At 59.4% G+C, this 23,730-nt stretch overlaps 1 protein-coding gene across 2 annotated transcripts in view; it reads left to right on the top strand.

Annotated features, from left to right (window-relative positions):
- Nucleotides 1–23,384, top strand: part of PRKCD (protein kinase C delta) — a 29,158-nt gene extending 5,774 nt beyond the window's left edge. Inside the window, exons 3-19 of one of the 2 annotated variants that reach the window (XM_040628687.1) lie at nt 9,780–9,913; nt 11,004–11,203; nt 13,273–13,333; nt 13,505–13,667; nt 13,759–13,790; nt 14,841–14,926; nt 15,187–15,316; nt 15,992–16,083; nt 16,731–16,818; nt 17,040–17,137; nt 17,301–17,474; nt 17,676–17,767; nt 18,349–18,411; nt 19,399–19,537; nt 19,703–19,891; nt 20,495–20,623; nt 22,675–23,384. In XM_040628687.1, the coding sequence (XP_040484621.1) occupies nt 9,799–9,913; nt 11,004–11,203; nt 13,273–13,333; nt 13,505–13,667; nt 13,759–13,790; nt 14,841–14,926; nt 15,187–15,316; nt 15,992–16,083; nt 16,731–16,818; nt 17,040–17,137; nt 17,301–17,474; nt 17,676–17,767; nt 18,349–18,411; nt 19,399–19,537; nt 19,703–19,891; nt 20,495–20,623; nt 22,675–22,833 (2,010 nt within the window). In that variant the 5' untranslated portion in view covers nt 9,780–9,798 and the 3' untranslated portion in view covers nt 22,834–23,384. Of the gene's footprint in view, nt 1–9,779; nt 9,914–11,003; nt 11,204–13,272; nt 13,334–13,504; nt 13,668–13,758; nt 13,791–14,840; nt 14,927–15,186; nt 15,317–15,991; nt 16,093–16,730; nt 16,819–17,039; nt 17,138–17,300; nt 17,475–17,675; nt 17,768–18,348; nt 18,412–19,398; nt 19,538–19,702; nt 19,892–20,494; nt 20,624–22,674 lie in introns of both variants that reach the window. The other variant, XM_040628686.1, reaches the window with a different exon arrangement.
- The last annotated feature ends 346 nt before the right edge of the window (nt 23,385–23,730 follow it).

The raw sequence follows: 23,730 nt of genomic DNA, 5'->3' as shown, positions 1-23,730 counted from the left end.
CAAGTGGCTCTGGTGCCGGGTGCCTCAGTTTTCTTCTCTGACAGATGAGACAATGACAGCATCCATCTTCATGGGCTGGTGCTGGAAACTACAGACAATGTATGCAAAGCAGCTCGCATCGTGCCGGGCACTTTACTAGTGTTGCAAGAGTAGAAACTGTAGTTATGTAAAGCACTTAGCGCTTGGTTTGTGGTAACTGTCCCCCAAAACAGCAAGTGGTCTTGATGATGGGGTTGTTATTGTCTGAAGGCCTGGACACCCGCCCAGTGTCACAGGGCCAGGTGGCCGCACAGCCCGGCTAAAAAGCCGGGTCTCAGGCTCCCTCACTCGCCCTCGCGTCCGCCTCCCAGTGGCAGTCCTGCAGGCGGGGAGTGTGGGGAGTGTTCGTTCCCTGTCCTCTGAGGAGAGGAGCTCCGGGGTGGAGCAGCTGCGTGCCCACTCAGCAGCCCAGCCCCCTCACTCCCTTTCAAAGGGAGAAAAATAGATCTCATGACAAATGGATGCAGGGAAGAGAAAGGCAGCTGCCTGCTGCCCCCTCAGGTCTCCCCTGGGCCCCTTCCCTCACTATGGTTTCCTGCAGACGCTGGGCTTGGAGAAGCCGGAGAGGCTGGCGATGAGGGGTGGATGGTGAGCCCTCCTGCCAGCCTGCCTACCCTTTGGACCCCTGGAGTCCACCTGTCAACTGGGAAGGGGGTGGATATCTGGGGCTAGAAATTCCCCCTGCACACATATGCCTATGTACATCCTGGACACCTGGCAGCTGGTGGCAGGGACCTGCCTTCCTAGGGACATGCAGAGGGTCAGCCCAGGGAGGAGGGGCCCTTTGCTCTCCAGGGCCAAGAGGCTAGGGGCCTCGGGTGTTGGTGTGGTATTGATGGTGGTAGAGTAGACGAGGGCCAGGAGACTGGAGGGAGGGAGGACCGGCAGGGGCCTGGGCTAGGAGTGTGAGTGAGGGTGTGCTGGAAGGTTAGGAGCAAGACCTCTGCAGGCATCAGACAGACCTGGGTTGATATTTACTTGATATTTACTGGCTGTGTACTCTGGAGCCGGCGACTGGACTGCTTTGAGCCTCTGTGGCCTCATCTGTGCAATGGGCAGGTCAGGGAGTTTCCATCTGAGACCCGAAGGCTCAGGAGCCAGCCTGTCTTTCAGCGGAGGGGGCAGGAAGATAGAACAGCAAGTGCAGAGGCTCCGAAGCAGGAAGGAACCTGGCAGCTCAGGGAACTGAAAGGGGTCACTGTGGCCAGGGCAGAGGAGCGAGGGGAGGGCAGTGGCGGAGAAGGTCAGGGAGGTAATGGGAGCAGGTTGGGTGGGTCAGGCCCAGGAGAGGCATCTGGGCTTATTGGAAAGGGAGTGACGAGATCTGCTTTAGCCACTGGGGCAGAGGATAGAAAGCAGGCAGGTATAGAGCCTGGGGAAGGTGATGGTGCCAGGCTGGGGACAGTGGTGGAGAGAAGCGACAACTTCAGGGTAGAGTGCAGGCCAGAACTGAGAGCGATGGTGGTTCGTCCTCCCCCCACCTCCACAGCCTCTGGCCCTGCTAGGTGAGGGGACATTTGCTTGGGGAGCACCAGGAGGCCTGCTGCACATGTGTCTGAGTACCTCTACAGCGTGATGAGGCTGGGGAGGCAGGTGGGCCCACAGGCAGGCCTGGAGTTCGGGGGGCCTGGGCCGAAAGCAGAGACCTGAGAGTCAGCAGGTAGCAGGCAAGCCTGGGCTGGGGAGGATGGGGTTTGGTGGGTCTTTGGTGGGGAAGTTCGAGAGGCCCTGGGTACTGGGCTGGGATGGCTGTCCCTCGAAGGTCCCTGCCAAGGTGTCCAGGAGGGCAGGCTTGTGGTGGCTGAGCCACTGTTTTCACAACAGCCCCGGAAGCTTTGGATCATGTCACTGGCTTGTTGGGTAAACAGGCACAGTGCAGCGGCTGGGTCAGATGTGTGCGTGGTGTGGGCTGCAGAGGCTAGGAGCAGGGGCCAGGCGGGGGTGGGGGGAGATAGGAGGATTGCAGGGGCTTCCAGTATCAGGGCTGGAGAAAGCTTTGGGGTCTCAGTCATTAAGACAGGAAGACTGAGGCCCTGAGAGAGACAGCAGCCAGCGCAGGGTCAGCCGGGGGTCTCGAGCTGCCTTTGCCTAGCCTGGTCTGCTCCCAAAGCAGCAGAGTCTAGAGCAGGGCACTGCAGGGGTGGGAGGCTTGAGGGAGCCCCTTTACTGATGCAAGGAAGTTTGGGGGGTACCTACGGTGACAGGATGACTGGAAATGGGCAGTGGGGCGGGTGGGGAGAGGGCCAGGTGTGAGGATGGCGGTGGTGGTAAGGACGATGGTCTCGCACTCAGCGCAATCTCCTGGGCAGGGCAAGATCATTCTCTTTTAGAGAGAATGGTGCCTCAGCACCTTGGCCAAGCTCGCAGGGCACCGAGGGCAACCCAGGCCCGAACTAGACCTGTCCAACCTGCACCCAGGCCCCCACTCCTAAGTTCCCGCGTTCACTGGCTGCCGTGGGATGGCACACCATGGCCCTGCCTCTCTGCCGGCTTCTCTCGGTCCCTAGAGTGGGGAGGTGTGATCTGGGCCCTACTCACCTTGTGGGGACGGACGGCAGAAGCCTTTGGTGGCCGTCTCACCTTTTCCTAAGCAAAGATTAATGTCCGCTATGGGGAGAACCAGGGTGCAGAGGGACAGGGTGGAGGAGTGCACTTGGGGCCCCCTCTGTGGAGGCTGGCAGAGGGGCCATTCCCACACCCGAGCACACACCCCATGCCCTCACCCCACAGGAGGCCAGCTGGCCAGTTCCAGGTTTAGAACTGGAGGGTCCCTTTCTGCCTCCCCCTGGGGCTGCCCCATCGGCTCTGTGGTTTTGGGTGAATTACTCCATCTCTGTTAGGTTCTGCCCAGTGAGTCTGGAGCTCAGTGGAGGTCATGTGTGGGGCGCCTGGCATGGCTGTCCTACCCGCAACAGGTGTACCCCCTCCCCTCCTCCTGCACGCCCGGCCTGTGACTACCACCTGTGACCCCTAGCCTTGTCCCCGGCCTCCGCCATCCTCTCAGACAGGTGGGTGGGGAGGCCTGCCCTGCTATGCGCCTGACCGGCCCACGCCTTCCCGTGTGCACTTTGGACTTTGCTCTGAGCCAGGAGGGACTCTCTCTGCCTCCCTCAGTGGGGAGGCCAAGCCTGCCCGACACCCGGCTGCCCTTCCCTCCTTAGCCGTTATCCCCAGGGACTGTGCTAGAAAAAGCTCCATTTGGACTTCCCTGGTGCCAGCCCCTATCAGATGTGTGTGGGTCCTTCCAGGCTCGTGCGTTTATGCCCGCGTCGGCCTGGAGCCTTTCTGCCCGTGTGTACCTTGCGCTCGCGGCGTGCGTGTGCAGCCGATCTCTCTGTGCTGGGGACTGCGTGAGGGTGTCAGTGGCCTGTGTGGCCCGCGTGGGCCTGGGTGTCTGTCAACATGTGAGAGCATGGGGGGGGCAGTGTGTCTTAGCCTGTGTCACTGAGTCATTGTAGGAATGGGTATGTGCCTGTGGTTACCACCTTGCGTGTGCGTGTCCAGCTGCCAGCAGGGTTCCCCGTGTGTGACTGTGTGTTTGGGTTAGTGGGTGTGCCCGTGTGTGCACACATGTGTGGTTATTCTGGGAGAGGCCCCGATGTACCCCCAGCCCAGCTCCTCACAGAGGCCCCCTTGTCCTCAGTCCTGCCATGAAGGGGCCTTTGTTCCTCCCTCGGGGGTACCTGGAGCCCTCCCTGCGACTGAGCCCAGGGCTTCCCCAATCCTAGGACTAGCTGAGTGACTCAAGGCCTGGGCCTGGTGTGGACTATGCCCCTGTCCTCACCCCTCCCCCTCCCATGTGCTGGCAGGAGGAAGTGTGAGCCCTTGGGACCTAGGGTCCCAAGCCCTGCCCCTCAGACTCTTCCAACCCCTCTGGCCGGGTGGGCCAGCTATACCCCTGCACATCTGTCAGACTGAAGCCTGTCCTGATCCCCACTGCACCCCAGCTCCCCTCACTCCCTGAAGCCTGTCCTGATCCCCACTGCACCCCAGCTCCCCTCGCTCCCTGAAGCCTGTCCTGATCCCCACTGCACCCCAGCTCCCCTCACTCCCTTCCTTGCACTAACTGCTTGAGCAGCGGTCATATCACCCTCTGATGACATATTTATGTGACTGTCCCCCACTAAGCTGTGAGTTCCATGGCCTGGTGTGTCCTGTCACTGGGGTGCCTGCCGGCGGGGCCCGAGGAGGGCTGGGCTGGGCCTTCGGGACTTACGGCCCCCAACCCATCGTGCACGGAGTTATGTCCCCACCACCGCGTGTTTTCCTGGGAAGAGGGCCCTCATTCCTCATTGGTTTTCAGGGTGTCGCCTCTCCTTTCACGATCGCAAAGGCTTCATTCGTGCTGCCCAGGCCTCACCTTCAATTCCCACTGGATCCCAATGGGCTGGGCCAGCCCAGCAGCAGGATTTTTGAATGTCCCGAGGACGTTCAGAGGTGTGGCCACAGCTGAGAAGCCTGCGCCAGGGGCAGAGACCATGCTCAGAGAACAGACCCAGATCGTCAGCACGAGCTTCCCAGGCAACTGCACAGTCCTTGTTGGGGGAGTACATGAGGTGGGGGAGCAGTGGGCTTCCTGGGGGAGGGGGAGCGGTTCCCCAGGGTTGGCCTTTAGAACTGTCAGGAAGGATATGTAGGATTACGGAGGGCATGCTGGCTAAGGGAATAGCATGTGCCAAAAGAGGGGGCTTGAAAGTGAGACGGGAGTTCACAGAGCAGCCAGAGTGAGACTGACGTCTGGGCTTTCTCCAAGGGCGGTGGGAACCCAGGAGGTTCCACGAGTTGGGGAGGGACCAGGAGTGGTGGCAACTGGGAGGGGTCACTGGGGAAAAGAAGAAGAGTTCACTGCAGTGGTTGGCCTGTGTGGTATGTGGGAAGGAGCAAGAAGGAGCATGGCGAGGACGTGCGGAGCTAGTCCTGGGGAGGAGCAGGTGTCAGGAGCATCCCCTGCTTGGCCATGACCTGAGACCATGGTTGGTCCTCCTCCCAGGACAGGGCTGGGCATATGGAGGCTGGGGCACAGGCCCTGGTGGAAGGGCATTAGAAGGGCCTTTCTAGCCCTTCCCTTCCCCCACCTCCTGCTCTTCTTGCTGAGCCCATTTCCTGGGTTGTGAAACCCCTGTGGCCGCCTTGACTTGCTTCCGTCTGGAAAGGCCATCCGGGGAGGCCCCCCCCGCCGTCAAGCCCGGCCCCCTTGCCCTGTTGCCGCTCTGCCGGAGCCAGCCCTGCTCCGTCCTACTGATCCCACCGCCTCTCACTCTCCTTCCCTCCCACGGCCTGGGCCTCATGCGTCCTCCCTCCTTCATTCATCCTTCAAGGCCCTTCTCGGCTGCACCTTGAACTCTGCCCGCAGGCAGGGTTTGTGTCCCTGGGAGAGCCTGGCTCCGCTTTGCTGCCATCACCAGCTAGCCTTTACTGGCCGCGGGCGGTGCCTTCCACGGTGGACGGCAGGGGCTGGCCCCAGGGTGGGGCAGGTATGTGTGAGACAGGGTTGCATGGGAGGGGGGCATCGTCCGCCCCCAGGGGGCTGTTCAGGGAAGAGCAGACCCAGCAGTGCCTCAGCTTTGCGGGCTCGCTTGCTTTGCTTGACCTCAGCCTGCCCCCTCTTATTTCCCTGACAGACTTCCTGAGAGAGCCTCCCTCCACATTTGCACACACTCCCCAAGAGCCTGGCCAGGTCTCTCTTCTCAGGGCCCCACGTTGCTCCTCTGTGGCCTGTGAGGCAGAATCCAGTGCCAGGGAAGGGCTGGGGTAGAGGGGAACAGGTCAGATCTGCGGGCCTGAGGACTCTCACCGCAGGACCTTGCCCTTGGTTCCCCCTCCCTATGAAGAGGAGATGGGCATGTTAGTCTTTAAAAGCACATCTCTTAGATACATTTTGACTTGTTGGGTTTTATTTTTCACCCTTAATAAAACTATTATCAAACAAGTTACATGTGAGTGCTGTAGAAAGATTAGAAAATACATTTCTGTTCCTGATGACACCCCTCAGGCCACGTCTGCCACTCCACCCCCTTTGCTGGAACACACTCGCTCAACACGCACACTTGTCCTCTGCGCCCCGGGAGCTCCAACCATCGCCGTCACCCTGGCCACCTCAAGGTTGACCGTGTCCAACCTGCCCGGAGCTGGCTGGGAACAGGTTTCCATTGCCCTGGAAGAGGTGACCTGCCTGCTCTGGTCTGGCCCAGCATGGCCTTTCCTTACCTCTGGGTGGCTGGTCTGGGCGGGGAGCGGGGAGCAGAGCCAGTGGGCCCTCATGCTCTGGGACTGGAATCTACTATGGCCAAGCATTATCCAGGTTTTGTACAGCAGAGGCTGGCCCAAGGGGCCGGGACAGGAGGGAACATAGTAGTTCAGGGGTCAGCATCGCCCTTGTACAGAGGAGGGGGAGGTCTTCAAGGTCAGGCCTAGGACCAGCCCAGAGCAGGTCGGGTGAACAGACTCACAGACTCTGGTTGAGCACAGGGCACCGGTCTCCTGGTGCCCTTACCTCTCTCCTTGCTTCCTCTGTCCTCAGTGTGTTTGTGTGTGTTGCTCCTGGCATGTTTTCTCTGTCTCTACCTTTGCTCCCTCTTTCCCTTCATCATTTCTTCCTGATACAGCATACTGGAAAGAACATTGGCTGCAATGTCAGGCAGGCCTGGATTCAAATCCTCCTACCACTTATTGGCTGTGTGACCTTGGGCAAGTCACTTAGCCTCTCTGAACCTGTTTCTTCATCAGTAAAATACCCACTTCCAGAACCAGCACAGGGATGAAGTGAGCTAATGCCGTGAGGAGGTGAATCTGGTATGTGTTGGCCTCAGGGAAGGATGGTCCTTCTTATAAGTGGGAGTGCTGAGACTCACCCCCAGGTCCTCTGACTCTGTCTGGTGCTCTGCTCCCTGCTTCGTTGGGCTGCCTGTGCTACGGCCTGGAGAAGCAGGAGAGTAGAGATCAAGAGCCCACTGGTGGCTGGGAAAGGGGTGGCTGGCCTCAGCTGGCTCCAAGGAGCTGGTCCCCGTGGAGGCCTGGGGGGGGGAGGGCGGTCTGCCCTCGCCACCTCCGTGGCCCTGCAGAGCAGCACAAGGCTGAGCCAGTGGCCTTCCTTTGGGGCCTGTGGGCCTGGGCCTATTTGCATGGGGGCTATAAATAATAAGCACACCTTGCTTTTGTGCTGTTTCTTCACTCCCTGGTTCCCCCACCAGTGTTCAGACTCTGCTCGAGGTAGATGGCAATGCTGGCTCCGCTGTGCAGGGGGCACTCGGTGCGCAGGGCCCGAGACCTGTCCCAGGGTCCCGTGGTGCTGGAAGACGGTGCCAGCTCACGGTGTCTGTCTCCCTCCTGATGTCTGGGTAGTGCAGTGGGGCGGAGGGCCCACGCTCTAGTTTTAGCCTAGGAAGTTGGGGCTGGGTGACCTAACCCGAGAGTCACTGCCAAGTAGCCCCAGGGCAGCCCACGGAACCCAGGGGTCCCCCTCCTCATGGCAGTGTGGCCTGGCTGTGCGGGTTTGGGGCCAGAGCTGGGGCTGCTGTGGTTGTGGTTTCCCTCCAGTGGCTTCTGCTGAGCAGCAGCTGCTCTGATCGCCGAGAGCTGGAGGGCAGGTCCGACTGGCAGCCTGCGGGGCTGGACTCTGCCTGCCATTCCCAGGGCTTCTCTGATTCCGTCTCCTCCGTGTAGCCCCAGGGCGGTCCTCACAGACAGCTCTTGCTGGCGACCTAGACATGGGAGAGGTCATGGAGCCCTGGGGCCATCTGGATTGGGCCCCAGGGAGAGGCCACGGGGAGGCAGCTTGACCACTTGCCGAAAGTGACCAGGTCATTTTGCTGCCTGGGCTGCCCTGACCCCCTCTCTCCCAGGTCCCCTGCAGCACGACTTTTGCTCCTTTTTCCCTGCCTGCCTGCCCCCTCAGCCCTCATCCTCTGAGACACTCAGAGCACCTATCAGTGCCCCACCTGGGTCTCGAGGTTATTCTGCTGGGAAGCATGAGACCCAGCCTTGTCTGCTGGGGTCAGGCCCTGGGACTGCGGATGCAGACTTTGGCAAGTGTGTGTTGTGCAGGGGCCCTGCCAATCATTCTGGATCCCGCAGGGAGAACTCACCTGGGTGTGCCACACCTTGGAGCCCCAGGCCCAGCAGGGTGGCAAGAGGGGCACAGTGTCCTTTTTGGCCTGAGAGTTAGGGACACTCACCCAGACTCATACACACAGCCAGCCCCCCAGGCCCATGCAGCCTGCTCTTGTCTTCCACGTTAGCGCCGTGCCCACCACGTGCCACCCACTCACACGTCCTCACAGGCGCACCCCCACACAGCTTCATACACACCATCTCACACACTCACACATGCTGAGCCGAGGGAGGGGCAGGCCACCTCCCACAGCGGCTCCTCCTCCCCGCCTGCCAGGAGGTCATGGTGGCTGGCCTTGGCTGGTCTTCGGCTGAAGGCTTGGGGACCTGGGCTCAGATGTGAGCATCCACGCCCACTCTTGCTCCCTCTGCAGCAGAGCCAGGCCTGGGCAGGAGTCACGGTGGGGTCTGCCTCGCCCGGCCCCTCCCCTGTCCTCTGGCTGCTGGCCACAGAGGGCTGCTGGGGCCTCTGGGCTGGGCTGCAGGCTGAGGTCAGTGTTTCCTGTGAGCTCATCTGGACTGGGAACAGCAGAGCCGGCTGCCTGGTGGAGGAGCTGGGGGGGCCACGAGCTGCACATGCACGTGTATGTGCGTGGGGCTGGGGGTGCGTGTGTGTGACCGCCGCCGTGCTGCCTGCTGTTTGGGAAGGAGCGAGCACATCCCTGCGTGCGTGAGCGTGAGCGAGTGGTCTTCCCACCACACTTACGGAGCATCCCTGTGTGTGCGGCCCAAGGCAGTGCGCTTGCGACCATTCTCCAGGAGTGACAGCCCGAAAGACCCTCAGGGTCACCTCCTCTCGTGAGCCTTGAGCTGAGGAACGGCAAGAAATGGGGGAATGCGGGGCTGACCCGTATGGTCTAAAACACAAAGTCAGTGTGTGTTCAACATTAAAATAGTCTTATGTGTGGAAAAAATTAGTTTGAAAGTGCAGGCAACCTCTGGGGTGAGCGGCACCCGCCCCCGAGGGCTCAGGTTCAGAAGGTGAGGGATGCGGCTGGGCCCTGCCACTGCCCTGCTCCCTGAGCGGAGTGGGTGCTTGGTGAGTGGCATCTCGGCTTTCGCTTCTGGCTCAGCCTCGGGCTTTCAGGTTCTCCTTCTGAAAAGTGGGGCTGGTCATCTTCGCCCTGTCGGTCTGCCTAAGTCATTATGAGCCAGCTTTGAAACCCAGAAGGGCTGCGAGGAGGAGGGTGCAGGGAGGTGGGGGTACCGTCCTGCCCGTCTTGGCCGGCACGTGCTAGGTACCTGGCCCGTGGTAGGCCCGCAGCAGTGGGGGAGTAAAGGAGGCCTTAAATGACCCCCCACATAAATGACTCGGGGTCACAGACTCACACGCCTCTAGGGCCCAGACGGGTTTTGGAGAGGAGTGAGAAGGGGGCTCCTGGCCTGGAGTAGACTGGCAGGTACTCAACAAAGGGGACAGTGCCAGCCAGCTCCTGCCAGTGGGCTGCATGTCACAGCCAGCAGTCTTACCAGACTTACCACAAATCCAGACTTCTAGAAAACTTCTCAGGTTTCCCAGTGGCAACAGGAGTGTCTTGTCAGCACACCATGGGGGCCAGACTCAGTGTGGTGAGAGCTCCCCCCCCAGGGCTGTCCCACGCCACCCAGCCTCACCCTTTCTGTGTCTGCAGCCCCACTGCAGGCCCCAACATGGCGCCATTCCTGCGCATTGCCTTCACCTCCTATGAGCTGGGCTCCTTGCAGACCGCCGATGAGGCCAGCCAGCCCTTCTGTGCCGTGAAGATGAAGGAGGCGCTCAGCACAGGTAGGACTGGGAAGCGGGGCCCAGCGGGAGGCCCTGGAGGGCCCGTGCTTTGTTCCCCTAGAAGTTCTGAGGGATCCTTCTCTTCCTCATGCTCCTTTCCCTGCCGAGCCCTGTCGTGGACGCAGGACCGTAGAGGCCACTGAGTGCCCATAGGGCCTCTAGCACTGGCTACGTGGAGCCACCTCTGGGGGACGGGGCGGCCTTCTGGCTCCTCCCTCTTGATGGTCTCAGCCAACAAACTCCTCGTGTCCGTCTATGTCAGCCTCTGTGCTGGGCTCGGAGGACACTGCCGTGCTCCAGGGCTGACTTGGCCCTGCCCTCACGGGGCTCACAGTCAGGTGGTCAGGTGTGGGATCCAGACACTGAGTCCAGTGATAGGGAAGCCCACAGGAGGCACTGTCCCGGGCTGGGGTCAGGGAGGTCTTCCTGGAAGAGACAGATATCTCACACCAATCCTTCTGGCTTTTGCCTTCACCTGCTGAACTCCTGACTCATCCCTTAGGTCTCAGCTGAGCCGTCCCTCCTTCAGGAAGCATTCCCTAACCCTTAGGCTGGGGCCCACCACCTAGAACCCTGGCCCTGCCCTCTTCAGTCTCATCACAGCTGTGATTTAACGTTGACTTGAGGGATCCATGGGCTCGTGCCTCTGTCCTGGACTGGGCTCTAGGGGACAGGTGCTGGTTTTAACTTCTCTTTCTGCCGTGTTCCTCACTTTCAGTGCCGGCTGGCATGAGGGGCCTCAGTGTGTGTTCACTGAGTGCATGCATGAGGGGAGGTGACAGCTAAGTGGGGCTGAAGGAAGAGGGTCACAGGACGAGGGAGCAGCAGGAGCAGAGGCCTGGAGGTGGGACCTAGCGGGGCATCCTAGAGGAGCTGCTGGCGGTTCTGTGTTCTGGAGTGTTACGAATGATACGGGGCTGGAGAGGGGAGCAGAGCACAGTTGTGAAGGCTGAGGAGGGAAATAGCCTCAGGAGGGCCCTCAGGGGGCGGTGGGGAGCCAGGCAGACTCTCTCCCGGCTGGAGCTGTGGAGAGTCTGGGGAGGGTGGGACAGAGGGGCCCCTGCCACACCTTTACCTGGCCCTGTGGCAGAGCGTGGGAAGACGCTGGTGCAGAAGAAGCCCACCATGTACCCCGAGTGGAAGTCCACATTCGACGCCCACATCTACGAGGGCCGTGTCATCCAGATCGTGCTGATGCGGGCCGCCGAAGAGCCGATGTCCGAGGTGACGGTGGGCGTATCGGTGCTGGCTGAACGCTGCAAGAAGAACAACGGCAAGGCCGAGTTCTGGGTGAGGGCGCGTGGGCTGCAGCGTGCACATGCACATGTGCATGGGGTGGGGGTGAGGGTGCGCGGGCTGCAGCGTGCACATGCACGTGTGCGGGGTGGGGTGAGGGTGCGCGGGCTGCAGCGTGCACATGCACGTGTGCGGGGTGGGGATGAGGGCGCGCGGGCTGCAATGGCGCACGCACATGTGCATGGGGTGGGGTGAGGGCACGTGGGCTGCAGCATTCACACGCACATGCGCGGAATGGGGGGTGAGGGCACACGGGCTGCAGCGTGCACACGCATGTGTGCGGGGTGGGGTGAGGGTGCGTGGGCTGCAATGGCGCACGCACGTGTGCGGGGTGGGGGTGAGGGCACGCGGGCTGCAGCATTCACACGCACATGCGCGGGGTGGGGGGTGAGGGCACGTGGGCTGCAGCATTCACACGCACATGCGCGGGGTGGGGGGTGAGGGCGCGCGGGCTGCAGCATTCACATGCGCGGGGTGGGGGGTGAGGGTGCGCGGGCTGCAGCATTCACACGCGCGGGGTGGGGGGTGAGGGCGCGCAGGCTGCAGCATTCACACGCGCGGGGTGGGGGGTGAGGGCGCGCAGGCTGCAGCATTCACACGCGCGGGGTGGGGGGTGAGGGCGCGCAGGCTGCAGCATTCACACGCGCGGGGTGGGGGGTGAGGGCGCGCGGGCTGCAGCATTCACACGCACATGTGCGGGGTGGGGGTGAGGGCGCGCGGGCTGCAGCGTGCACACCTACGTGTGCAGGGTGGGGTGAGTGTGCGCGGGCTGCAATGGCACACGCATGTGTGCGGGGTGGGGGTGAGGACACGTGGGCTGCAGCGTGCACACGCGTGTGTATGTTCCATCTGGCCTCCTGAGCGGCTCTGCGGCTGATAGCAGTTCGGTGACTGATCAGATCCCAGCCACTCTGAGCCAGTGTCTGAATCCGTAAAAGAAGCTAGTAAGAGACCCTCCCTCGAAGTCCGTTGTTCAGGGGAAACGAGCCACTGGATGCCAAGGGCCTATTGGAGCTCTGGCACATAGTAGGTGCTAAAGAGTGCTGTCCTCGCCACCGTGACTACCTTTTTCCCTTTCAGTTTTGTAGAAGCAGGACAGGCACGTGGTAAAACATTTCAAACTGTATGTAAGGGGAATGTCCTGGCCCCACCACCAGGCGCCAGGCCCCCTCTCAGTGGTGCCCATTGTTCTAAGTTCTGTTTGGAACCTTCACAGAGGTTCCAGGGGCAGGCAGGCACGGGCGGGCACAGTACGTGTCTTCAGCAGTGAGGCGGTGGGAGAAGGGGAGGCCAAGGGCCACCACTCACCTGCTGGAACAGGGACTCCTCACACGCACGTGGCCATGTGTCCCTCATGGCCACGGGATGTCCGTGCTGGCAGAGTGTCTCTTGCCCCCTGGGGTTACCCGTGGGCTCCTGCAGTCAACATGTCCCCACGGGAAAAGACCCTATGACCCTCGGGGACTCTGGTCAGCCTCCAGGAAGGCATGAAGGGGCTGGGCCAGGAGAGAAGTTGGCCCAGGGCTGCACTGACCCTTGGCTCGTCAGGCAGAGACACTTGCTGTGCTCTCTGTCCACTCCACCGAGGGACAGTGTCGGGCACCAGGCACATGTCCTGGGAGAGGTGAAGGTCCTGCCTTCAGAACTGTGTAAGGAGACCGGGTGTGCAGAGCCCCCGCCACAGAGAGCACCAGCGGGGGGTGTCAGCACAGATGTGCCTGTGTCTCTGCATATGCAGGGGCTGGGGGCCTCTATTCTAAGATCCTTGTCAAGGGGGGCAGCCGGGGGGGGGTGGGGAGTTTCCCTTCCCACTCTGTTCCTGGGCCATGTGGCCGGGCTGGGTGTGGGCTGGATCCTTTCACTTCCCCAAATGTAATAATACCCCTGGGTCGGGGGTGGGGGCGGGGCTCAAGGGTGGGGCTGTGCCCACACTGGGCAGACAGGTGTCTGGCTAGGCTGCCAGGACTCCTTTGGCCTTGGGGGACCAACCATGGGGGCGGGTTCTGAGTCCAGCTTGGCTGGAGCCCGCCCTCATTGACCCCCCCCAACCCTCTCCCCTGCAGCTGGACCTGCAACCCCAGGCCAAGGTGTTGATGTCTGTGCAGTATTTCCTGGAAGATGTAGGTAAGACCCTCCCTCCCTGGGCGGGGGACATAGGTTCAGAGGCTAGAGCCAGGGTGGAAGCTCAGGGAAGCCGTCCCTTTCAACAGTCTACCTGGGGCCGCCCCGGGAGGGACTCCAGGAATGTTGTCCTTCCCGGGGCTGGGACTGACTTCGCAACCCCACGGTCCCCAGATTGCAAACAGTCTATGCGTGGTGAAGACGAGGCCAAGTTCCCAACAATGAACCGCCGTGGAGCCATCAAACAGGCCAAAATTCACTACATCAAGAACCACGAGTTTATTGCCACTTTCTTCAGACAGCCCACTTTCTGTTCTGTGTGCAAAGACTTCGTTTGGTGAGGGCCGGCTGTGCCAGCCGAGGGTGGGGGGGTGGGGGGGGAGGGCCCCATAGCCAGCCCTGACCCCGCCTGGGGATTTGTCTTTCAGGGGTCTCAACAAGCAAGGCTACAAATGCAGGCGTAAGTATGTCGTCGGCCGCATGCGTGCTCGGGAAGGTCTGGGTCCCGTGCCAGGGCTGTGTGCCCGGGCGAGCGGGGCCCTGTGTGCTTGGGGGTGTGCATGGGGATTGTACGTAGGAGAGCCCCATCCAGTGGGGGCCCCCGTGGGCTCTGCTCAGCCTCACGGAAGCCGATTCCCTGCGTCTCTTCCCAGTCCCTCCCGTGTGGGAGTATCACCCTGGTAGCCCGGAGCAGGCCTCGGCGTAGGATCTACCCAGAAATCAGCCAGCACCGCCCACCACGGCTCTTTTCCCCCAGACAGGCTATTCGACCTTTTCCAGTACACCCCTGGCTGCGTGTGTCCTTCTGTGGGGATACGTGTGTGTCCGGGTACGCACGTACACACCGTGGGGTGCTTCTGAACGCAGGCTCTGGAGCCACGTGGCCTGGGTCCGAATCCCAGCTCTGCCACTTCCTACCTGGAGGGCCTGAGGCAGAATGACTTAACCTGTCTGTGCCTCAGTAAAATAGGAATAGTAACCATTATGAAGATCAAATGGGATGAAATATATAAAGCTGTATTTTAGGTGACAGGCACGTAACAATTCTATACAGAGCCCATTGTCGTTACGCATCAGTATGGATGTCCCAGGGTCTTTGTGTTGGGTGTGTGCGTGTGTATGCACGAGCACGAGAGCAAGCTTCGGACCCGTTTGCTGTCCTGAGCATAGCAGAGGGAGAGGGGGCTTGCCTGTGGTCCTCTTGGCCCTCACTGCTGCCCCCCCCCCACACACACTGCCCTCTAGGCCCCCTCGAGCCTTCCCTCATCTTTGAGGACCTCCAGATTGGCCTGTCCTCCCTGCCCCTACTCTTTCCAGGCCCCTCCTGCCAGGGCGGGCAGGAGGAGAGAAGAAGCAAGCTGTGGGCCCCAGGCCTGTGTGGGGTGAGGGTGTGGGCAGTCAGGGAGAACAGTGGCTTTGTGTAGAGGGCTGCACTGGCCCAGCGGCGCCAGCTCACAGCTCTGCCCCTCCTGCTGCCTTCCCACCCCCTCCTGGCCTGTGCCGTCTCAAGAATGCAACGCTGCCATCCACAAGAAATGCATCGACAAGATCATCGGCCGGTGCACGGGCACCGCGGCCAACAGCCGGGACACCATAGTGAGGCCAGGCCCAGGGTGGGGACCTGGGGGGGCTTGGCCAGCTGGGAGGGATTCGGGTTCTCCCCAGCCTTTCCCCGTGGAGCTCACCCTTCTCCCCATTTTTCCTGGTCTGTCCTCGGACTTCCGGATTGCCCAGTCCCCACTGGAGCCCTTTTGGGCATCTTGCCATGCGTGGGGTTGGGGGAGAGCTAGGGGTTGAGGGAGGAGCTGGCGCTGGCCTGTGACCCTCAACCTGTGACACCCCCCTTCCCTCCCCAGTTCCAGAAAGAACGTTTCAACATTGACATGCCGCATCGATTCAAGGTTTACAACTATATGAGCCCCACCTTCTGTGACCACTGCGGCAGCCTGCTCTGGGGGCTGGTGAAGCAGGGCTTAAAATGTGAAGGTACGTGCCCCCCAGCTCTGGGGGCGAGGGCAGGGAGGAGGGCACACCCCGCCGGTGCCTACCCCCCCAGACCTTGCACACGCCGACTAATGCTGCCTTGGGCGCAGTGCTGGGGGAGGCCTCGGTGGCCCCTCTCCGCTGGCCCGACTGCCTCTCCCATTTACCTGCTGTGCGACCAGGAGACTCCACCCACCCCCCATCCCCCAGCCCAGTGTCCTCGATGGTAGGGGTTAGAGTAGAGCAGGGCCCAGAGAGTCACTGAGGGGCGAGCCGGCAGAAGGTGCTCAGCAAACAGGCCTTGCAGACTCCTGCCCTCCCCCCAGGCTTTAAGGAGGCAGAAACAGGAGACCCCCTAGAGGGAAAGTGACTTATCTAGGTTGTCCTAGACATTCTTTAAAGGCTTTAGAATTAGGTCTCATAGCTTCTGCTTTTTCTTTGTCTTCTTTAAATAATGAAACATTTGAAGTGCTCATGATACTTCAGATGGATTTTTTTTCTAAAGACAGGAAACTCAGCAGACCCCACCAAAGCTCTGCTTCCTCCTCCTCTCTCCTCCCCGCCTCCCTGCCCTTGGCTGAGCCTGGGGGAAGGGGGGGCAGCTCTTCCGGAGCCTGCTGGTGGCCTGTCTGGTCCTGCCCGGGCAGGGACCCTGATGGCCCTTCTCCTTCCCCCCAGACTGTGGCATGAACGTACATCATAAGTGCCAGAAGAAGGTGGCCAACCTCTGCGGCATTAACCAGAAGCTCCTGGCTGAGGCGTTGAACCAAGTGAGCCAGGTGGGCAGGCACTGTGGGGACCCCGACTGGTGGGGGGGGGGTTATGCCCAGGACCCCACTTCTGGAAGATCCAGTCCAAGAATTAGGCAGCAGAAGATGGTGAGCTTGTTCTCTTAAGAAGTGATTTGAGCAGTTCTTTACTTGGTGAGCCTGGAAGAGCACAAGGTTGGAATGCTTGGGACTAAAAGTCTGTGTGTGTGTGTGTGTGTGTGTGTGTGTGTGTGTGTGTGTGTGTATGTGTGTGTGTGTTTGCGTGTTTGCGTGTTTCGGTGTGAGTGGGGCTCAAGGAATGCCATAAAGCTTCAAGGTAAAATTCTAGAATCAGTTACAAGTGAAGGCAACACATATAATCTATTGAGTAAGTGGTTGGGAGGGTGGGACTCCGTGTGGAAAACTTTTGTTTGTAATCAGTGCGTTCCAGACCATCAGGGTGTCCCTGTGCCATAGGACGTGCGGGGTGTGTGTGTGTGTGTGTGTGTGCGCGCGCACTACCTGGAGGTCCTGGGCTCTGCCCCTGCTGGCCTCCATTGGTTCTGAGAGTAGAGTTATGGATGGTGGGGGTCCTCCGTCTGGGCTGGGGGTTCTGATCATGGTATGACTAACTTGTCTGGCTCTCCAACCTCTGTCCCCTCTTCCAGAGACCCTCCCGGAAGTCAGAAACAGAGACTGTTGGAATCTACCAGAATTTTGAGAGGAAGCCAGGAGTCTCTGGAGATATTGTCCCAGGTGAAGCTGGGCCCATTTTCCCCAAGAAAGCCCCCACTCCCTACTAGGACTCGAGATGGGGCCCTGACCTCCCTCCACTGCCAAAACCTGAGAGGAGGCACCACCCCTGGAGAGGGAGCCCCTTCCTCTCTGAGGCCCCCTCACCCCACCCTACCCCTTGGCCCCGAGGGAGGGGACTCGGCAGACAGAGACCCAAGCCTAAAGCATCATCTCTTGGGCAGACAACGGTACCTACGGCAAGATCTGGGAGGGCAGCACCAGGTGCAACATTGAGAACTTCACCTTCCACAAGGTCCTGGGCAAAGGCAGCTTTGGGAAGGTAAGGGGTCGTTGGGCCCTGGGGCAGCTCAAGGGACCTGGGCCCAGGGGCCCGAGGGCACCTGCATCCCACCCTACCTAGCTTCTTCCTTATGGGGTGGGGCTGTGGGGCCCTGGCCCTTTGGCCTGGCCTTCCGCTGCTCAGCATCTTGCCTACCCACCAGGTGCTGCTTGCAGAGCTGAAGGGCAAGAAGGAGTTCTTCGCCATCAAGGCCCTCAAGAAGGACGTGGTTCTGATCGATGACGATGTGGAGTGCACCATGGTGGAGAAGCGGGTGCTGGCACTCGCCTGGGAGAATCCCTTTCTCACCCACCTCTTCTGCACATTCCAGACCAAGGTGCCCAGCTCTCCCACTCTTACTGCCTCAGGAGCCACAGCCCCCCCGTAGCCCCCCGGGGCAGGGCCACGTCCCCCCCGCCCCCGCCCCGCCATGTCCTCCAGGGCAGAGGTATCCCCTGCTTCCTGCTGGGACTTGCCCCCGGTGGCCCTCAGGGGAGAGCCTTCTACTGTGCCCTGCTGACCCCTCTCCCCACCCCAGGACCACCTGTTCTTCGTGATGGAGTTCCTCAACGGGGGGGACCTGATGTACCACATCCAGGACAAAGGCCGCTTCGAGCTCTACCGTGCCACGTACGTGAGGGCCCTGTGGGGGCTGGAGCCCACTGCTGGTCTGCCCCCTCTTCCTTCTTCCCTCTCCCTGGAGAAGCCAGCCTGGGCTAGAACTGGAGGGGAGACTTGGGGTAGCTGGGGCTGTCCGAGCACATGGGAAGCCATGGAGGGGGAGTGAGCTCTGGCTGGTGGCACAGCACAGACGTGCAAGGGTCCTGTCCCCTCCCTGAGCCTCAGCCCGGGCAGCCTTGCAGATGGTCGTGCTGCACAACACAGGACCCTGGTGTGTGGCCCCCAGACTGGCAGGTACCCCCCCAGCTGTGTGTGTGTGTGTGCACGTATGTATATCTGTATACATGTGTCCATGCTTATGACAGAGAATTATCTCATTCTGAGACAAGGAGCTTTTCCTTCATAATTTTCTTCTTAACCTTATTTGCCAGCCCCCTCTCACCTGATACAAGGTGTGCTTCATCAGGCCCAGGTTGTCCATGGAGTTATTTGCAGCATTTCCTGACCCTGGGGGCGGGGATGGGGGCCCAGGGAGAAGCAGGAGCTGGTCGTAGAAATCCCAGAACACTTTGTCTCTCTCTGTCATCCAGGTTTTATGCAGCCGAGATAGTCTGTGGACTACAGTTCCTGCACAACAAAGGGATCATTTACAGGTGCGAGGGGGGGTGTTGGGGGGCTTTTAGGAGGGAAAGCTCCAACCCCATCACATCCCCCCGAAATGCTCTGTGTGAGGCCCAGCCCAGCCATGGCCCCATCTCTGCTCGGAGTCAGGCTTTCGTTGGGTATTTGCCTAAGCCTCCTACTCCATTGCTCGGATTCCTGTGGCCCCTCGGCTGAGGCTGGCCCAGCTCCAGGGACTGCGAACTCATTGCCCATACTTGGCGCCATTGGCGGGAGCACAGAACTGCCCGGGACACTGTCTCCCTTCCTGGGAGCGATCAGTCCTGCTCCCAAGCCCCATCTGAGCAGTCGGTAGGGCCGGGTTCCATCAGTTCTCGCCAATAAATGACAGTCCCATCCTGCAGTGGGTGAGTGTGGACCCATCAATGAGGCTGATGTGGGACAAGGCCAGAATGTGTTGTCAAGTGGAAATCGAATCCATGGGACAGTGTGTATCGAATGTTAGGGCTCGGGTCTGAGAAGGTGGCAGGGGAAGCCTCATACCGTAGTGTGCTTGCCGGTGCCGAGGACCGCTCCGGGGTGGGCCTGGTTACCGAGGTTAGTAAAGATGGCCTGCTGCTGTGGGCCCTTTTCTGAAAGTACCCCGTGTGCATGAGTGATCTCCTCAAACCACGAACTGTATAAAACAGACATGGTCCCTGCCCTTGTGGACTCAGACAAACCTGAACCCGGGGCCACGTCCACGGCTGACCAGCTCGGTGACCCTGGGCAAGTGACGTCACCTCTCTGAGCCTCAGTGTGGGCTTTAGGAAGTCAGGGGGTGTGTATCCAACACGTGGAACCCCAGTAGGTGTTTTGCAGGAAACACCTGTTTTTAGCACCTCTTTCTCCTTCTGCTTCCTTTTCTCTTATTCCCTTGTTCCCTGGGGGAGGTCCTAGGCTTACAGAGTTGGAAATGGAGACATGGGGGCTGGGAGGAGAGGAGGGGAGTTGGTGACTCCCTTCCTGCTCCCTCTCAGGGACCTCAAGCTGGACAACGTGATGCTGGACCAGGATGGCCACATCAAGATTGCTGACTTTGGGATGTGCAAGGAGAACATATTTGGGGAGAAACAGGCTAGCACCTTCTGCGGCACCCCTGACTATATCGCCCCCGAGGTGAGTGGGCAGCCTTCCAGCCACCAGCCTGGTTAGATACCTTGTCTGTCTCAGCAGGGTGGGAGACAGTGGTGTCCCGAGCCACAGCCAGGAGGATGAGGAAGCCTGGCCTGGTCTCTTGCTTGGGGACTCTTCTCAGCTCCGGCCCTCCTTCTCCTGCCTCAGATCCTGCAGGGCCTGAAGTACTCATTCTCCGTGGACTGGTGGTCCTTTGGAGTCCTTCTCTATGAGATGCTCATCGGTCAGTCCCCCTTCCATGGTGACGATGAGGACGAGCTCTTCGAGTCCATCCGTGTGGATACACCACATTATCCCCGCTGGATCACCAAGGAGTCCAAGGACATTCTGGAGAAGGTGGGAGGCTCGGGCAGGCTGGCTGGGGCAGGGGCCAGCAGACATGCGGGTCATGGGAAGGCCAGGAGCCCCTCGTCCCCGAAGCGGCAGCCTCACTGATGCTCTGGTCCTAACACACTGTGGGTATTCCTCGCTCTCCACGTTCCTGGGGGCTCCTGAGTCCATCGCACCGAATCAGCCTGGTACAGTGATTTTGAGCTTAGGGTCAGGAGACAGACCTGAAGCTAAACTCTGAGGCTGTCTCCTTATCTGCCAAAGGGACGCTGTGGGAGAACCTGCCTCACAGAGTTTTGGGGAAGGGAACATAAATGTGTGGTGCTCGGGTCTGTCCCAGGCAGATCGCAAACACCCAGTAAACACCACTGCTTTTACTCACGGGCCCGCGGCGGAAAGTCCCGGCAGCCCTGCTGCTCGGCCTGCTGTGTCTGGGGGACCCAGGAGGGCAGCAGGCCAGAGAGGACCCTCTGAGCTCCAGAGGCCCTGGGCTGGGCCACAGGGCTGGGCTAGACCTGCCTGGGCACCCCCTGGGCCCGCTTGGAGCTTGCTGAGGCTCTGGATTTCCTGAGTCCTCGGGTGCTAACCAGGGCCCCTGCTGGGTTGCAGCTGCTTGAAAGGGATACAGCCAAGAGGCTGGGAGTGAACGGGAACATCAAAATCCACCCCTTCTTCAAGACCATCAACTGGACTCTGCTGGAGAAACGGGCCGTGGAGCCGCCCTTCAAGCCCAAAGTGGTATGTGCTCCCACTCCCATGGGGGCCGCCCGCTTACTGTTGGCCTCCACTGCCTTCCGGGCCCTGCCTCTCTTGCTTCATCTGCACGCTTTCCTCATCTCCATTCTTCCAGCAAGCCTGCTTCCCTGGCCACCCGGCACCTTCTGTCTCTGCCTCTACCTTTGTGTTCTCACCACAACCCCCACCTCGGTCAGGCAGTCAGTCAGTGAACAAAGAGTGGGAACTGTGGATCTAGGTGCCCTTCAGTAGACCTTCTTTAATGCCCCTGTATGCAGGGACTATGCTTTGGGAGTCAGAGGTAAGGCCTTCCTCCCTCCCTCCCTCCACCCAATCCATTTTCCAATAAATCTTGGAAGTGCTGTGTGCCTGTTGGGTACAGAGCTCTGTGCTCGCTGCCCGGCAGCACGGGAGGCCCAGAAGCAGAGGAGTTCAGCTCCTTGGAGAGATAAGAAGCTTGCACACTGATGATTGTTTATGATATAGGACAGCAGTGCAAGAGCTGTCACGAGACCACACATGATCAGTTGTCACTGGGGGAGTCCGTCAGCAGGAGCCCAGATGCAAAGAACAGAGTGGGTCTGAGAAGTGGGATATGGGCAGGGTGGGGAGGGAAGCCGGGAGGCACTCCGGTCAGAGGAGGGATGTGCCCACAAAGGCCTGGAATCTACAGAGGCTCCTAGGAGCGAGCAGGAGAGCAGGGGCAGGTTGGGGCCAGAATTCTTAGATAAGGACTTGGACTCTGTGGCCCTTCTCTGACCTGCAGCTCTTCCCTGGGGCTTTCTCTCTGTCAGGACACCTGGAGAGCTTCCTCTGCTCCAGCGAGCTCAAACTTGGGGCCCTCCTGGGCCGGGCACCTCATTACCAGGCCAAGCTGGCTGGAGGAAAATCACACAGCCTGCTCTCAGTCTCTTGCTTTCGATAGAAAGAGGGGTAGATTTCTTTCTCTGCACCAAATAGCACAGGGCAGGTGTGTGGGTCCGTGGGAAATGGTCAGGGGCTTCTGGCGAGCTGTCCAAGGGGGCTTGCACACCAGGAGTGCACACGCCGGAAGCGGGCCCAAGGCTGCCAGTTTTCAAAAGAAGCCAGAAATCTGGATTTTTATGTCAAATTGCCCAATTTTAAAATAACTAGCTCAAATCCCATTAAAACCCAGTGCCAGTCAAAATGATTGTACCTGCCTGCTGAGTTTGGCCTGAAGGCCACAGGCCTGAGATCCCTTCTCTTCCCATTTCATTGTATCTTCAGAGGCAGAGAGTTGGTACTTTTCCTGGAACAGTCTGATGGTACATATTTTAGGCTTTGCAGGCCAGACGGTCTCAACAAAGCAGCCATAGAAAATATGTTGACAAATGGGTATAGTTTTGTATGAATAAAACTTTATTTATGGACACTGAAATTTGGGTTTCATTTCATGTTTACATGACATGAAATATTAATCTCCTTTTTGATTTTTTTTCCTGAGCATTGAAAATGTGAAAGCTGTTCTTACAGCTCTCAGGACCTGTAAAAACGGGCGGGGTTTACTCATGGGCTGTCGTTCGCTTGAGCCCCATTCAGGACGATGCCCACCTCTCCTTAGCCAGGCCCAGGGCTCCTTGCTGGCTTCCTTCATCCCCTTGGACAAACAGCATCCACTGTCCAGCTGGGCTCCTCTCAGGCTGTTGGGAAAGACGCCCTTTTCTGCTCTCTCTCTCTTGTAGAATTCAAGTTAGTTAACATATAGTGTGTTATCAGTTTCAGAGGTAGAGGTCAGTGATTTATCTGTCGCATGTAACACCCAGGGCTCATCACATCACATGGCCTCCTTAACGCCCATCATCCAGTTACCCCATCCCCCCACCCACCTCCCATCCAGCGGTCCTCGGTTTGTTCCCTGGAGTTAAGAGTCTCGTACGGTTTGCCTCTCTTTCTGTACTTAATAAGGCCAGCTCTGGCCTGGCCCAGCACCACGGGGATTCTAAGGTGTGTGGGAGGCAGTCTTGGGAACTTGGGGACCTTTGGAGGGCCCGCCCCTTGGGTCCTGCTCACCTGCTGCTGCCCTCTGCCCGCAGAAGTCCCCTGGAGACTACAGCAACTTCGACCAGGAGTTCCTGAACGAGAAGGCACGCCTCTCCTACACTGACAAGAACCTCATCGACTCCATGGACCAAACGGCATTCGCTGGCTTCTCCTTCGTGAACCCCAAATTTGAGAGATTCCTGGAAAAGTGAGGTTTCCAGACATGCCCCCCAACCCACCCCAGCCAGGGAGCCTGGGTCAGCCAGCATGGCCTGACCACACAGCCTGGGCAGAGCAGGCTGGGCGGCGTCCCCCTTCATCGGCCCCCCACGATAAGCAACAGTGTGATTGTCTGGTTTCTGCTGCTGCCGCCCCGTGGTCCCCAAGAGGGGCCTCAGCTCCTGTCTGGCTGGGCTCTTATGGTACTTCTGTGAACCGTGTGTGAATTTGCTTTTCCTCTGCCATCAGAGGGAAATTGTAAATCCTGTGTTTCATTACTTGAATGTAGTTATCTATTGAAAAAATATATTATATATATATACACACACACACACATATATATATAATAGGCTGTATATATTGCTCAGTAGAGAAGAAACGTATAGGGGACTGGTGATGTGTTGATTTTTTAAAAAAATATATATATACATACACACACACACACATATATATATAGGAACAAAAAAACAAAACAGGAGCACAAACTGTTTGAACCACCAGGTTCTTTTATCTGTGTGTCTAAATAAACACCGAATGGTACTGACCTGGCTGTCAGGACACGTTTGTCCCAGGAAGCTAGTGGCCGCTGCTCCCGCCTCTGGCAGCTCTGTCCTGGAAGCTAAGTGGGCTATTAGCCACAGACACAGACCCCTGGGTTTTCATGCAAATGTGTTTGTATTTATGGGTTTTCTGTAGCTCCGAGGCCCTGGGCTTAAAGCAGAAGGCTTTCCTGGGTGGCCGAAGGGATCCCTGAATGTGTCTGTGGGGGACGGATGGGAGGAGGTGGGACCAGCTGCAGACAGGGTGTCAGGAGAGTGAGGGCCAGTGTGGGAGAGCAGAGAGCCATGAGCAGAGGCTTAGAGGCTGGCCCACACTGGGGAGGAGGACAG

The sequence above is a fragment of the Ursus maritimus genome, unplaced genomic scaffold (assembly GCF_017311325.1).
Source record: "Ursus maritimus isolate PB19 unplaced genomic scaffold, ASM1731132v1 scaffold_14, whole genome shotgun sequence".
Taxonomy (NCBI): Eukaryota; Metazoa; Chordata; class Mammalia; order Carnivora; family Ursidae; genus Ursus; species Ursus maritimus.
Note: the sequence above shows the minus strand (reverse complement) of the source record. Positions and strands in the feature narration are given on the sequence as shown.